The following is a 17,091-nucleotide window of genomic DNA, read 5'->3' as shown; positions in this document are numbered from 1 at the left end:
GGAAGACCCCCAGATGTTTCACTGATTACTATTGTCTTGGAAGTATTTCTTCTGTATTTTGATAAGTTGTATCTTACAATGTGATTCCAATAAAAATCAGGGAAGGGTTTATTATTGTCAAGTGGAGGAATACATTTATTATCTATTTGTGTCATAAGTTTATTTTCTACTAGAAGAGAGCGTTTTGTGCTTTTGTTGTAATAGCTTGCAAAGAATAGGAAGATATTATCAGTGATCGCCATGAATGCAGAGGTAACTCCTGTTATAACCAATACTACAGTAATTTAAATGTTATGATTTATGTACCCACATAGCTGAGAACTATGTTCCCCTTACCCTCACCATTCAGGACTTAAGACCTCCTCCTTCAGTCACAGGCAGCCCAAGACAGGCCACATTCAGCGTTATTTGGAAGTGCAGGAGGAGCAAGGAGGAGCTGACATAGCTGGATTATGATTGTAGATCCTTCTCCGGATCTGTGATTCATCCTGTTAAGGGGACTTTAGAGGGAAACTACAATAATAATCCTCCTTTCTACTACATAGGTGTCCTCAGGATGCCAATATGTTAGAAACCTGTGAGTTGCTATAGTTACTTTAAATTGGACTTTGCACTTTGTGAAAAATATGTGGTTTCTGCTTATAGTTTCGCCACTCAGTGCCTAAAAGGTTTGCCATCACTTCTCTATAGCATGTACTCTGAGATCATCAGGAAATGCATGTTAATGATCATGTGGAAGTTGGAAACCATTGAATCTTTAGTGCTTCAGGGATGTCCACAGCGGAATGGACAGATTACAAAACAACATATCTAATCGTCCTTATTCTTCCTTCCAGCTGACATTGGAGAAAGTCGGCATGACTCCATACATATTAGATTGTCCGTATTTGGAGTCGTTATACCCCGCTCCGGCTCCCATGACTCTCTGATGCTTCTAGACCTTTGGGCCTGTTTCATCCAATTAGTGGCCTCTTTAAGCATGGCCCGTCACTTCATTTTCCAGGGGACTTAATTTCATGTGTTGTTGCCTGGCCCAGTGAGACCACTTATTGTAAAAAGTACTGTATATACCGTATAAGCCGAGGACCCTAATTCTACCACCGAAAACTGGGAAAACCTATTGACTCCAATATAAGCCGAGGGTGGGAAATGCATTGGTCACAGCCCCCCCCCCCCAGTATATAGCCAGCCAGCCCCCCCCCAGTATATAGCCAGCCAGCCCCCTGTAGTATATAGCCAGCCAGCCCCCTGTAGTAGATAGCCTGCCAGCCCCCGTGCACCAGTATATAGCCATCTCCTACCCCGTAATGCGGCGGCTGACAACAGAGCCTGCGACGTCACAGGGACCTGCCGCTGACTGATGGATCACACAGAAGACCTGCTAGGGCGCCGGAGAAGTGAGTTTTATTTTTTTTTTTTTTTCACTCGCGTATAAGCCGAGTTTGTTTTTTTTTGTGCTGAAAACCTCTGCTTATACTCGAGTATATACGGTAGGTTCCAGTAGGGCATGAGCCTAAAAAGCTAAAGTATCAGAACAACGGGGAAAAAGTCTGGATGGCCGTAGGAGTGTTTTTATTTCACTTTCGTCTTCTAGGATTTTCCATATTCATAAAAATCCATTAAATATTCCATTTGTATCCTTGCTGGTGGTTTGTGCCTGTAGGTCCTCCTCTTGATGTAAATTATCCTACAATTTTATGTGATTTGGCAGTGACAGACTGGAACCTACAATTGGGTTGTTGAGATTAGTTGAAGACTAAATAGGGAAATAATTTTTATAACCAATCTTATTTTGTATAGATTGCTTATACTTCTAATAGGAGATCAATATCTGATTGGTTAGGATCTTACATCATACGTTTTGGCCTGGTACAACACACTGATTGTAGCTTGTAATAGATGGCATGACGACATGCACTGTATCTGCACACTTGCCTTACGATTGTGACATAGTGACACTTGGAAACCTATGTATACATTAGATCTCCAAAATTGATGGGTTGGACATTCATTAAATTTGAATAATCAACTTAAAGGGCATCTACCACCAGGATGAAGGACTGTATGCAAATGAGCCTGAGGGGCTCCAAGCTCCATAAGGATTAATGCAGCCTGGAGGCCCTTTGGCTCATTTGCATACAGTCTTAAATCCTGGCGGTAGATGCCCTTTAACCTTTTCATGAGGCCAATATACAATGAAGCAACCCCTCCTCTTTAGTGACATATGTTCAGTTCCATCTTCTTTGGGAAGACCACCTACTTAGAGGACCAATTTGCATTGCAGACTTTGACCTTGGTCTCATAGGTGTCACTGCACAGAGTTTGGATAACTTAGAGTTCTTGGGCTGTAATTCAGCTATGCAACAATGCCAACCATATGTATTATGTACACCTCTGATCTTGCCATAGAAAGGCCCTTGGGTCTAATCAAACAGCCATGTATAATAGAAGCTATCATCTTCTCTACTCCCCATAGATATGTCCTTTTAAAGAGCTTTTTTAAGTCTACATTAAATCAATGACAGATTAACCTGTTGGATGTACCATCTTAGGTGTGATTTTCACTCGGTGGCCGACACCAGAGAAGCCATTTACACCTTTGCTAGTGAGGATATTTATGGCACAGTCTACTTTTCACTTCCTAGGATAAAATAAGGGCTTCTCTATCCTTTAACTTTGTCATCTTGGCGCAAGCCATGGGAGGGCTCGGGGTGAAAGGCGATTTTAATTAGGCCATAAACAGCCGCTTCCTGACCTTTGTTCTTCAGCTTCTTGCTCTTTTTTTTGGGCAATGAACTTGCTTCAAAGTGACGTCAAGCTTTGTTATCACACCAGGAAGCTTTATGGGGTTTGGACAGGGGAATGTGATCTCTGCTATTGACAAGAGGTGGGACCCTTAATAATGTGGGCTATATGAGAGGATACATGTGTTCTCAACACTTGTATGGGAACGCTCATTTGAAAGCCATTATGAAGGGTAAAATTGTGTTACTGAAAAAATCCACAATTCCCTTAGGATCTCCATGACTCCCTTCAAGTGCGTCCATTCAGTAGCAACATAGAACAGACTCCTCTTATGTGCTTTAATGTGGATTATTTTATTTTATGACACCCATTGTGAGAAGAAGTGTTTCTATAGTTTTTCACACCTAAACATGAGACATAAGTATAATTAGGAGACCTCACATATGTTAAATGGAAATACGCTATAATAACATCTAGTCCATCTGACTTCCCCATCCACATGAACACTCAGCTCAACCAAGTGTGCATCCATGCTTTTTAGTCTGAATCCGTGCCTTATTTCACAACAAAAATATTACATTTTTTAATTTTTATTACTGTTCTTCCCTCTTCTGTTCAGTATACCATACATTCTAAATAATTTTGTCAATTAACTTTTTAAAGGAAACCTATCATGAATCTATCAGAAGCCTTATATACTCGAGTATAAGCCTAGTTTTTCAACACAAAAAATGTGCTGAAAAACCCAAACTCGGCTTATACTCGAGTCAAAAAAATAAATATATCTAAACTCACCTTTCCGGCAACCCCTGTATATCTTCTGTGCAATCTGTCCGGCAGCGGCGTCAGGCTATATACACTGGGGCAGGGTCTGGCAGGCTATATACACTGGGGCAGGGTCTGGCAGGCTATATACACTGGGGCAGGGTCTGGCAGGCTATATACGCTGGGGCAGGGTCTCGCAGGCTATATACACCGGGGCAGGGTCTGGCAGGCTATATACACCGGGGCAGGGTCTGGCAGGCTATATACACTGGGGCAGGGTCTGGCATGCTATATACACTGGGGCAGGGGCTGGCTGGCTATATACTAGGGAGGCTGTGACCAATGCATTTCCCACCCTCGGCTTATACTCGAGTCAATAGGTTTTCCCACTATTTTGTGGTAAAATTAGGGGCCTCGGCTTATACTCGGGTCGGCTTATACTCGAGTATATACGGTAGATCTGATGGTACAGATCTGCACTGCACTAATCTGTAATTTAATAATCCTGGAATTAACAGTAATTAGGCTACTGTAGTAGGCTACTGGGGTGTGGAGTAGCCATAGCCCCCTAGTGCCCGGCCAGGCTAGTGCACGCCCCAGTAGCCTCTGCAGTTAGTTTACATATTACTAAAATAAAGTTTTTAACAAATTGGGTAAGGTTCCAAGATTATTAAATTACAGATAAGGGCAGAGGAAGGCAGGAGGAAACAGATCTACTTCTTGTAGTAGATTCCTCATAGTAGGTTTCCTTTAACCCTTTTAAATGTTTACATACTATACTTACAATCATGCACCAGGAAGCACTTGAAGAACGGTCTCTCCCAGGATGTGCTTCTGGGTCTTATGCAAGGTCTTACAGGTTGCCTGCTACTTACTTTGCAGTAAGTAATCATAAACCGTTCCTATAGGATATTGCAAATATTTAATGTAGCACTGTCAAAAATCTACACATTAAGTCCCCAATTAAATGACCTCTTTATATTAGAAAATATAGAAATGTTTACAAATTCTCACCATGCCAAAAATCTATAAGATATAATATATGATACTAATAGTATGATAATAGTAGTATGAGGCAGTGAGTTTTGCTTACAAATGAAGAATAGTTGTTCATATTGAGTTTCCATATTGACCATCCAGGGGTTAAGTGCACATACATACTCCGCTCCCATGCCACTAAAATCTGGGTGGGAAAACAGAATACATCATGTTCTCTTTGTTCATGTTAGTGAAATCCAGACCTTCCAACAGCACAGAGTTGGGGAAGGAAGACTCTTCTATGTAGGGATGAAGCACGCTGCCGCCTTAAACTGCTTTGTCAATGTCCAGCAGGAAGATCCAGAGACACAGAAGTAAGTGATTGATTTTGGCGGAAGGGGGTTATCTGCGGCCTCACCGGTTCCTCTCTCCATATCTTCTACTCGCTGTGTGTCTGATATTCTTGGAGTTTATCCTTTGTTGTTCTAGCAGATACAGCTTGTTCTGCCTGGAAATGTGCAAACTGTGTTGTAAATGTTGGGCCTCGGAGTTTAAAGGAGTCAAAATATTCGGGGTGTTTAAGGATGGATTTTATTCTTTATATCTATGTAATGGACACAGTTACAGACGGCTGCAATGCATTGGCTTCCATAAGAAGGTTATCTAGCTAATTGCACTCTTAAAGGGAATGAAATGTCCTGGATGGACAACCCCTTTTAAACTAAGTGTTTTTCCCAGAGGCTTACAATGTAAATATCTTTTTTCTATAGAACCTTGCTAATGATATTTGCAGACTTGTTCTCGTAATAAACTAAGAGACACTGTGGGTTGGACATATTTAGGACTTCTGGAGTCAATTTCGTGAAAGGCCGTCCTTTAAATGCAATTGCTCCTGTATGTGTGTTTGGGAATGGATATCATGCCTGGAATTTTTTTTAGCGATCAGATTGTTAACTAGATTTGCATCCAAGTGACTGTCCTCAGGAAGGATTATAAACTAGAGGAATCCTGCACAACTTCTCCTCCGATTAAATGAAAGGGCACTCACACATGCATATTGCCGTTCTGTTCCAACATTATTGTGACATTAGTGATGAACTACCCTTTTAAGTGGCTGCATTGGTTTACGGAGTTTCTTGGGTGTTTTTTTTTCTGCTCAACTACATGAAACTAGGCTGCAGTACTAACCATAAACCATCAACAGGTGTGGCACTGCAGAGCAGCACTTTGCAATGCTGTAGGCATAAATGATGTATTAATAGACATTAATATAATGTCCATAAATACATAATTAAATCCACACGACTAAATGCTGACCTGGTGTAAAGGTGCAGATGCCTGGAACTGAGATAACAGATCTGCAGCAAGTAGGTCCACATACTAGAACAAGTCTTAAGAGATTGTGCCTACTAAACTCGCCTATGTTGAGTATTTGGGGCACCACTCTACAAAGATCAGAGATTGCAATCAAGTATTTCTCAATCCCTATTATATCATTATATTGTTACTGGGCCTAAATAATCTTCTTGCTTTGCAACAAATATGCCTACTAGCTGAACTTGCTAAATAAGCGTATGGCAATGACTTGTTATATGGCAACCCTGCCAGAATTGAAATTTCTCACCTTTACTCCCACTTTCCACACACAGCTGGTTGAAGGCAATTTTTTTCCTTTGTTGTGAAATGGTAACTATGACTATAATCTCCTTCCACTGTGTTCTGGGACACAGCTCTCCATTCCTGGGTGCTAAGTAGGGTCCTGCCTGCCAAAAGCTGCAATGCATGTGGAAAGAAAGACAGCTCAGGGAAATCAAAGTAGGTGGTGGAGCATTGCTTTCCACTCCAGCCTTGCACATCACATAAGTGAAATATCTAATGCTGGTGGGTCACCCTGGCCAACGTTCAAGTCTTATAACTTTCTGGCACTGTGTATTTCCACATGTTTATTGTGCCATTTCAGCTTTTAAAGGCTTTTATAACACTTTTGGTTTTGATCTGGTTAAAATAAATGTCTTGAGGATCAGTTCTTTTCCTCATTTGAGTGATGATGCACCTGTGAGGGGGATTAGAAGCTAATACAGGTTATAGCAATGGAATTTCTTGTCAGGTGATTGGACCAAACATCAGGATATCCATGGAGGAAGCAAATTTAAAGACCTAGAGGAAAACTTTTGACTGACAAATTTACCCCAGCGATCATTATGCAGCCATTCTACATGTATCAGAAAACAACCAAAATCTGGTCCCTCCTTTTATGGCACAATTTTGCAGTGGGAGAGGTTAGGGCTCAACTTTTGCATTGCAAAGGTTGAATGGCACCCATTATCGTGGCAGAATGCCATTTTCTGTGTGAATGGGATTTGGATGCTGCTATTGTATTTTGCTGTAGATTTTCTGCATGTGATATGCCACATGTGTAGTTGGCCTTAGATCACAGGTGAAAAAAATAAAGTGGTTAAAAACTCTACATAAACAAAAAATGCATTTTATATATAATACAATACTTTATTGATCCCAGGCGTGGAAATTCTTTTATACATGGTGTCCTGGTGCTTGTTACACACAGTTGAGATAGGATTAGGTTATAGTTACATACATACACTGCGAGAGGCACACAAAGCATATAAACGGATGATGATGTACAATGGCCAGGAGCTAAGGGGCTGCAAGGTGACTGATGTGCCTATATTGAAGTGCATGGGGGATTCTGGGGTGCAGCGTCTCCTAGTCATTTGGGCATCAAATTGGGTCCTGCAGGATCTGCTTGCTGGCAGCTTCCTGTAACCCGGCTGCAACTCTGAGGTCGACGTGGGCTGTCGTCTAGTGGAGCTTGTCATGTCCATGATTGAGGCCCAAGGACTTGTGGAAGACCATTGGTAAGGGAGTCAAGGTATATTGGCCCCAAACACAGGTGCCAGGAAGTGTGTGTGTGTGTGTGTGTGTGTGTGTGTGTGTGTGTGTGTGTGTGTGTGTGTGTGTGTGGGGGGGGGGGGGGGGATGTTTAACCTTTTTAAGCGTCGCTGATCCCCACACGCTGTTCCAACATTGACCTATGCCAATCAGCGTCGGAGTAGCAGGTTGTGCTTCCGTCCAACGGGAGTGGAACAAAGGCAGCAGCCGCATCTCTTCTGCTTCGTTGTGCACATCGCCGCTGACACACAGGGTCACTAACACTGCCCATCTCCAAATACCCTGCATCCATCTGCCTCGCTTAGGAGCGCACTGCTGGAGCAGAGACCTGCTCCCCTACCAACTCCTGGCAAACCCCCTCTCCTTGCCAATCATTGCTGCTCTGCTCTGCGGCTGGTTCAGGAACATGCAAACAAGCAAGGAAAGCATCCTTTTCCCTCTCCTCCTCCATGTCACTCTCACCCACACCGATCCTCCATCTCGTCTCATCTCGATCCACTGGTTAGTCTTGCATAGGACTCATGGGCACTGCTGCCACCTGTGTTTTGATGTGCCTGGACTTTGTCATCACTCCGGTTTGGCACAATGGTGCAATGGGATTGAGCAACCGGCCAGCAACCCCAGTAAAATCTAGGGAGTGGGGAGTTGACAACAAGGGAGGGGGGAGGTGAGAAGGGTGCGGGAGCAGATTTACAGGCTGGCGCCTATTACTGCACCATCTTTAACTTTGTGTTATTACGAGTGACCATTTGGAACATGTGCTGATACCCCCCAAAGATAGACCTTAGGATCCAAGGCCACCTGCATACGAATGTGGCAAACATCTGCCAAGAAAAACAAAGGTTAATGTTTTTTTCACATCTGATAAGTATCAGTCATGAATACGTTTTTCATGGATCCTCATAAACGATATAGTCTGAGTGATGAACAGTTCTGACTCGGCCCATGCTCTAAATTTTAAGAAATGGTTGCACAGTCCGTTAAAATTACATGCGTGGATGCTGATCCTTTAAAAAGTTCTACATTTAGTGCAGCCAGGGGTCATCCACTCTAAAAACGTAACTGTCATGCATGTGTGCATCTGCCTTAACCCTGTACATTGTGCTGGAATCCTGTCCATATTTACATGCAATAAGCCACTGGAGGTGATTTTCATGGTCTTGATGTCCTGATTTGTGTTCCCATCTGTGTTATCTTTATCGAAAAACCTAGAGTCCAACTTTTGACTGATTGATAATGGACACCATGTTGCAGCTGTGAAGACATCCATACAATTACTTGTAGATTTGGGGAAAGAAAATCACCATTCACAAGATCTGAGTCCATGATCCTTCAGGCACTAGTCCTTTGACCTTGTCATTCGTTACGACTGATGCTTTTGTTTAAATGAGTTACAATTGGTCATCCCTGGATGCTTTGCCCCTTGGCTAATTCCCTTAAGACAATAGGCCTGATGCCTGTCCTTCCATTTAACCTCTAGTCCCAGCACTTTACAAAATGCTAGAGTTGCAAAGGATTAGGGGGTCATATCTGAAATCAACACCAAAGGAGTTATGGCTGCAGCCCTAATGCTCAATTTCAAGGTGATCATCGGCTCTGTCAGGGCATCTGCCATGGATTTAGAAGCATTGACCCTCCCATGTGAACATATCAGCTTGCAGTTGTTTAGTTTGTGTCCTTGCCAATTCGACTTTGTCCTGTCTTGTGGATATATTACTTTTAGCTTTTTGCTTGAGTCATAGCACAGTATTTTTGGATGCCACTGGTTTTGTTATTGGGAACCCCATTTGTTCATATGTTAGGTGGTCTACATCTAAAATGAATATATAATCCCTACTTATTAAAAGGATCCATTGACAAAACTGATCAAGATGTGTCCGTCAGCTGGAACATGCAGGGACTAGCTGTAATCTGGAGGGAACCTTGTAGTGAATGTTTGAGTTCCCTGTAGCACCCCCATAGGACTGCTAGAGTATTGCTTAGTGTTAATTCAACTGCTTAGTTCCTCCATAGTGAGAGACGCTCTTTATAACTTTCCATCTCACCCAAAGATGAGAGTCCAGAAAACAGGATCCCCTCTTAAAGGGAACCTGTCAGCAGATTTTACCCCCTAAAACTACTAGTTCCTTCCGGTAGGGTATGAAACATCCTTTCTATAATTCGTTCTTTATGTGAAATTTCATTTGTTTATCTATAAAAAAAATATATGTGAAAATATGCAGAGAAGAGTCATATTTTACCTGAGATGAGTGAAGTTTAGAGGCTGCAGGGGTAGGATCACTTCAGATGACCCTATCATCAGTTCTAAACTAAGTACCTCGTCTTTTGCATCAGGCTTCTGGTTTTGTGTGCTGCAGAAATTAAGAAACAGGCAGTTTCCACTTTTTTTACTGTCTATTTCTGGCAAGAGATAGAAGAGAGATAATACTTAATAATATTAATTCCTTTATTTATATAATGCCTAAGTTTTAATGGGGAAAAAGCTGGTAACAGGTTCCATTTTCTCTCTAATAGGGTCTATAAATAGGGTTTTCTTAAACTCCTCAGTCCTCTCCGTTTTTTTGTGTTTTCTTCAAATAATTTCAGCACCGTTTGTTGGTAATCGAGGAAATTAACTTCTCTTATGTCATTTCCTTTTTTCAGTCACTTCTCTTCTTATCTTTTAAACATTAAGAAATAAGTCCTTTTGGCGCAAAGTTTTTCTTAAGAAGATAGAAAGGGAAAAGTTAATGACTCATGGCTGGATATTACAGCTTGTTAATGATTGCCTGGCCGGCTCTGGAACACAACACTGCATTTCACCTAACAATGGCTGTGTGTGTGTGTGTGTGTGTGTGTGTATATACATACAAAAACATTCATACATACATATATATATATATATATATATATATATTTATCATATCATATACATACATATACGTTCATGCATAAATACATACACATTCATGCATACATACACATTCATGCATACATATATATTACATATACATATATATATATATATAAAATTACATATACATTCATATATACATTCATACATGTAGAAGTATATAATAGGGTGGGATTACAATAATAATATACAGGAGGCTTTGCTTGCTCTTATCTTGTGAGCAACACAACTGTATATAATGACATTAGTGGATCTATCATCTATACTAGCATCAGTGGTAGTGGATCTGTAATGAAGAATGATGTATAATTAAAATATACAAACATCTATAGTCATACACAAATTACAATAGGGGTAAACTATATAATAGTTTTATTGCTGATCCATATGCACTGACTTCCCCTCATCCAGACCAAATTTCTAATGACGTATTTTCCATTCCACCATATAGCATTCATAATAGTCATCCTATTTCTAATTTCTAATGGTCTCCTCAGAGAAGTCTTTCTTTTAAAAATATAGAAAGTGTATGGCATGTATGATAAACTTTACCTCTTGGTAACAGTGATGATTTCTTTTGTTTATACAGCACCAACGTATTCTGCAGATCTTTACAGACTTTCTCATCTCTCCGTCTCTAGTAGAGCTCACAGTCTGAATTCCATGTGTATGTCTTTGCATGTATTCATAAATTATTTGGAATATTACACTCTTAAAATTTTTAAGGAGATTTTTGTTCTAGAAAAATAAATGTGTGCAGGATAAATATTTTTAGAGTTACAATTTGTGTTGCTTTGTATGTATCTTATTGTGATAAACTATAATTATACCACTATAAATACTTCTTTCTTTCTCTTTCAAACCAAAACACAGAACTCTGGGACTCCATCACCATTGTAGTTGTGTGGATATCAGTCATAAGCACAGGGCGCCATCTGGTGGTTACATCTTAAGTTACAGTTTCCATAGAAGACAGTTACCTCTGATTATTTATACTTCTGTGCATACCTTACCTACATGCTATTTCAGCAATTCTGCTTTATACTGATATTTAACACTTTTACACTAACCTTGCATCACATACCATGCATAAGTTACATGCATTACTTCCAGCTTGTTTCCATTGCTCTCTGATCCAGTCAGTGACCTGGCTCTTGTATAATCGCTGATCACCATCTCCTTTCCATTACACCGCTTGCTGCCATTGTTCCTACACATATCTATAGTATTACCTAAATGTCTAAACCCTTGCCTTTAAAGGGGTATTCTCGTCTGGGCACTCACATTCAGTTTCACTAATCTGCCATATATAAACATTTCTTTAATTGGATGTTATTAAAAAAAATGTTCCTGTGTGAAGATAATTTCTCATAAACATAGCCATGTTGTCCCTTAGAAACGAGATCAGCTTCCTCGGTTACGACCACCTCACACTCTGACAGCAGTGGCCAGACATGAGCTATTGAGTCCTGTCTGACCTCCTGGCTTCAGCAATTATTACCACAGGACGGCTGTGGGACCTGCAGTAACTCCTGGACATTTCATATAGAAAAAAACTTTTGTTTATTTGTGCAATGCCTCCAGCAGAGGTGGTCGTATCCGAGGAGGCCATCTTGTTTCTAAGGGACAACATGACTACATTTATGGGAAATTATCTTCACACAGGAACATATTTTTTAATAACATCTAATTGAAGAAATGTATATATATGGCAGATTTATCAAACTGAATGTGAATGCCCAGACGAGAATACCCCTTTAAGTTTCCTATCTGTGATCAGCAACTTCCGCTATACCCTTCCACTATTTACAGTGGAAAAAAAGGTGCACAGCCGCCTGCATACATTTTTCCAGAAACAACACCACCATCCATGGAACCCAACAGTGTATGGAAAAATCTTTTTTTTTTTTTTTGCTTCCATAACGGAAGAGGTCAACACGTTCCTCATTAAACTGGTTGTACAGAATTAGAATTGCACGACTGCTTTCTTTCAACATGGACAGGGTCGTCATATATATGTCTTTCTGCAAGACAACTGGCTACAGCAGGAGCCTCCCCCTCTGACCTGTATAAAATACAGGACCTAAACAAGCGCACGCTCCTTTGTGAAATCCCATCCCTCTGGACCAAAAGATGCTCACACTCCTCTCTAATATGCCATCCCTCTGCTATTCCACAGTCAAAAGATAGAACAGATAAGTAAAATATTAACCCTTGTGTTTTGGGCAGAATCTCAGAATACAAGATTGTGTTAGGAAAATCCTACAAACAGAATTGTATAATTTCTAGGCTTAGGCTTCTTTCAGCTTGACTCGAGAGTCCATGTCAGTCATATAACGGAGCACATGGTTATAATAAAATAAATTGAAATTTATTCTGTTATTATTTTATTTTGCATACAATTGTCTCTGCTAAGGAACAACAAGTGCAATCTAATCTGCGCCGTCATATAATGTCCTCTAAACACCATTATCCAGAATAATGTGGTTCCTGTCACGGATCCAGCCTTCATGCTCTATTATAGATGGTAATTTAAGGACTGAGAAAGCTTTTACCTAATTGAGGGGAAGATCCGCATTAACCTCACCGGAGATTTTTCATAGGTGGAATCCACATGGGGGTTATTTGTAATCTGATCCACAGTGAGATGGTCATGCCCCAAATCCTTTCTCCTCGCTGTGCTTCTTAAGAAATGAAGTCACACGCTGCTAGTCTTACAGAACCTTACACCGAGTCCTTGTTTCACCTTTAGTGTGCGTGTTGTAGCCTTGTGAAAGGGAAATCCATAAAATATGGGTGTGATTTTTTTTTTTTAATATTTCAGTCGGTATAGTGGATAGCCCATATGATTAAATGGGTTCTCAGTCTTGTTCTATTTATCATGCTGAGATGTAAAAGTCCAATCTTTGGTCATGCAACAGGTGTTATACTCATTCTCGGTGTAGTTCTTGCTTTCACCAGAGAAACCCAATATCTACCAAGCACAGCCCTCAGGTATCTGAAAAGCAGTAGCCAATTTCCAACACACCCATACAAGTAAATGGTGCTACAAGATGGATGCACTTCCGCTCACTTCATCCAGAACAGGACCCCTCTTCTCTGGACTGCTGGGGGTCCTGTACTCATGATCAGTTTGAGTTCCAGCAGTCACTGGCAGGTTGAGCATGTGGACTGATACTATATTCATTGCTTGAGATAGCCGAGCGTTGTGCCCGGTTATCCTATGGCAGACCCATAGACAGTGAGTGAACCCACAATCTTCATGCTCATTCTGCTGTTGCATTCTAACCCCACTGACAAGTAGGTTATGCCTGGTCTTGTGGAGAGGATACAACTTAAAACCTTGAGTTAACTCTCTTAAAAATATGTTGGTTCTGTTCAAGTCTCAGGGTCCGCATCTGCAAAGATGTTCTCTCTGTGTTTGCGTGGGTTTCCTTCGGGTCCTCCCGTTTTTTCCCACACTCCAAAACATACTGGTAGGCGGGTTAGATTGTGAGCCACAATGGGGACAGGGACCGATTTGGGAAGCTCTGTGCAGCGCTGCGTAATCTGTGTGCTCTATATAAATAAAGGAATTATTATTATTAAAAAAGTCTTTACCAATTGTGTATGAACCGTAGGGGGCCCACACCCTTTGTCTAGGGTGGGCATGTTTCTATTCTTTTCCATAGCCACTAGAAATTTCGGAAAACTGGTTTCAGAAAAGTTGGGACTGATAAATATGAAGGGAAGGTAGTAGTCTAATAGTCCAAAATTAAAGCAATGTGATGTCGGACAGTACAAGTTGAATGTCCTTCTTGGCTTATTATGAAGTATATTCTGACCCGGTGACCGCCTGCTGTCCACACACATTATGACATCTAGTCAAAGGCGTCTCATTCGCATCCTGGTGCAAAGTCCAGGAATTCCTGACAATTGGGATATTCATCTACACACAAGCATTTTAATGATCACTGATAGCAGATTTCCATCTTGTTGGGGAAGTGAAAGGGGCTGTTGTGCATTATCTGAATATGAAGCTACTCCGCTCATTTTGTCTTCAAAGGAGAGGAAGCAGCAAGTGTCATTCCACTTTTTATACCCATTGTCCATACATCCTCTACAATACGTCATCGCATAGAATTTTAAGATTTGGAAAATGGCTCCATTTATAATCCTGGTAGCCTCTACCATATGAACATATTTTGGTTGACATTTCTTACTGTTCCATTACCAGACTGTTCTGTCTTCCTTAGTTTATTCTTGTTATTCTGAATCCTCCTATTCCAGAGTATTGAAAAGCCATTGGCTCACTGTGTGGCGGGTCAGGGGAAGGAGGAAGAAAGGCACATAGCATGTTACTAGGCGCTAGGACTGAAATTATGACATTTCCCTGCAGCAAAAAAGGCAAAATAACTCTTTATAATATTTTGTATTATAGATAAATAGATTCTTTTTAAAATAAAATTTAAAAAGCCTTACCTGGTTTTACCTGAATAATAGGGTAGAATCTGGTGACAGTGTCCCTTTTAAACCGCCACTTTTTTGCTACATTGATTGCTACATTTGGATGCATAGAAGTGCATTGTACAAAGAACTATTTAGAGCTCCCCCTGCTGTTCTCAAATAGCTGCTGCTTGACCTCAGTCTTACTATTTTTTCCAGCTAATGAAAATAAAGCTGACAACCATATACAGGGAAGTGGTGATAGTATTATGTTGTGCCTTTCTATATTTAGGTGGCATTATTTTACAGAATTTGGCAAAACAGTAAGTGAATCCTGGTCTTAGTCTCTTCGGCCAAGTATTTAGTTTCATCCCTAATGAAACTTCTGGCAAAGTGTGTAAGTGTAGCCTGTCTGTAGGATAACATAAATCAGGTCATCATTTTAGGAAAAAGACACAGGAAAATAATCGACTTGGCAGCACTTTATAGCATCTTAATGTTATTTCAATACAAAGGGTTTTATTTCATGATAATGACCCATGTTGCAATCTGGAAGAATAGTAGGGACAAGACTGAATGGAAGAAGAGCGCAAAAATAGGATATGCCACACTTTTTTTTACTTGTAAATAAAACTCAGTCAGCGTAAAAGTTTGGATAAAGTTTTAGCCACAACTAATGTCTCTTGGCAAAATTTAAAAATAATTTTATAAGAAAACCTCAAATATTTAGTTCAGTCAAGGCAAAAACTGTTATTTAGTTTATTTAGGTCAGACCCTCATAAGGCAGGAGATTGGTGGACAGATGAAGCACTTGAAGATTGGGCTTGGTCACGCTGGCAAGGTTACATAATTTTTCAATCACAGGTAAAGCTGTAGAGGAATAGTATTCTGCTGTCTGATCCTAATCCAGCACAGAGGGGAGCAGGTCGCACGCTGCTTGATGAGATGACTTTAGAAGAGGCTCTTTTATGGGGCCTTTTAATCCCTTTAATTGGAATAAGATTTTTGCCCGGGACTCCATGGGCGTCATATAGCTGCATCTGTATTGCCTGCTTCCTGCTTCTTTTCACACCCAATGTAAGATCAAGAGTGAGACTTTAAAGGGCTTGTCTAGATTATGTCCCCTATAAAATAACAGTGTATTCTTTAAAGGAAACTTAACATTTGATTTGATGCTTTATGAAGCAAACATACCTTGAGAATGCTGTAGCTACACTGATGCGGGATCATATCTTGGTTAATCCCTGTGCTGACTGATAAAACAGATATAACATTATGATAATGAAGCTCTGTCACTTCAATGGCTTCTTCAGCGCTTACTTCAGCGATTCTCCTAGCATGTGAGTTTTTCTGGGCAGGAGAAGATGAAGCAATCACTGTTCTCCCTGCCAGACAGAATAATCAATTGCTGCACAATCTCCTAGCTGCTGTGTAAGAGTGATCCAGCTCAGGTTGATTAGTCATGCTCGACTAACCTCCATTTGTAATTACAAGCTCAGTGTTTATTGAGGCAGCTATGCTGACCCAGCTTTCCCAAGGTCCCGAATGTGATGAACCAAGATATGATCCTGCATCAGTGTAGCTACAGCATTCACAAGGTATGTTTGCTTCATAGTGCATGAAATCAAATGGTAGGTTTCCTTTAATAAATATTTCCACTACTCCAGCAAAGCAGTAGTGGATATAGAGCTATATGTATGTATATGTGTGTGTGTGTGTATATATGCCACCCAAACCACCCACCAAATTTTATACTTAAAAGTATTTTCAACCATGGAACACTACACTAGAGCCTTTTTAGGACCTCTGATGGTTCTCCAAAGGTCCTAAAAGCACATATTGAAAGCAGGCAGAAGGGACGCATCCTTTATTATTCAAGAAGCTGGTTCTAGTACCATGTGTAGGAAGTGAATTCCGGACTTGTAGGGGCTATACTATGCACTTTCTGTGCTAGTGTGGATATGCTGGCTTTGTATTTTTTAGAAAATGTTTATACCCTACATTAAAAAAAGAAATGCATAACTCATAAGGGCTTATCAATGGATGATTCCCTTTATACTTAGTACTGATTTGAAGAACCTCCAACGCCTACAGACTTGCTGGAGAGTCCTTGTATGTTTTTTTTTTGTTACAGATAACTTATATGGAACTTTTGTTTACATATTTTAGAAGGATTATACATCATCCTTTCCTCTTTAATGTAATTGGAAGGAAATGTTACATTTTCATTGCTGTTCAGGTTGACTCCCATTCACAAAATATGGATAAGATCTGCCTCCACTTTTTTCAAACTATAGTTGTTGCAGAGGATGAACCTTTTCCCTGGGACATGGTGTTTATTATCATTTTCTTAATAGGTAATTGTGGAAGATTTA

General features: G+C 40.4%; 1 protein-coding gene across 8 annotated transcripts in view; it reads left to right on the top strand.

Annotated features, from left to right (window-relative positions):
- SH3PXD2A (SH3 and PX domains 2A) overlaps nt 1-17,091 on the top strand; it is a 168,539-nt gene that overhangs the window by 50,312 nt on the left and 101,136 nt on the right. Inside the window, exon 1 of one of the 8 annotated variants that reach the window (XM_072129537.1) lies at nt 4,742-4,862. The exons of the other annotated variants lie outside the window; for them this stretch is intronic. Coding sequence (XP_071985638.1) covers nt 4,798-4,862 — 65 coding nt within the window. The 5' untranslated portion in view covers nt 4,742-4,797. Of the gene's footprint in view, nt 1-4,741; nt 4,863-17,091 lie in introns of those variants that run through there. 8 annotated transcript variants of the gene reach the window in all.

The sequence above is a fragment of the Engystomops pustulosus genome, chromosome 11, assembly GCF_040894005.1.
Source record: "Engystomops pustulosus chromosome 11, aEngPut4.maternal, whole genome shotgun sequence".
NCBI lineage: Eukaryota > Metazoa > Chordata > Amphibia > Anura > Leptodactylidae > Engystomops > Engystomops pustulosus.
The sequence above is the reverse complement of the archived record's forward strand: the minus strand, read 5'-3'. Positions and strand labels throughout refer to the sequence as shown.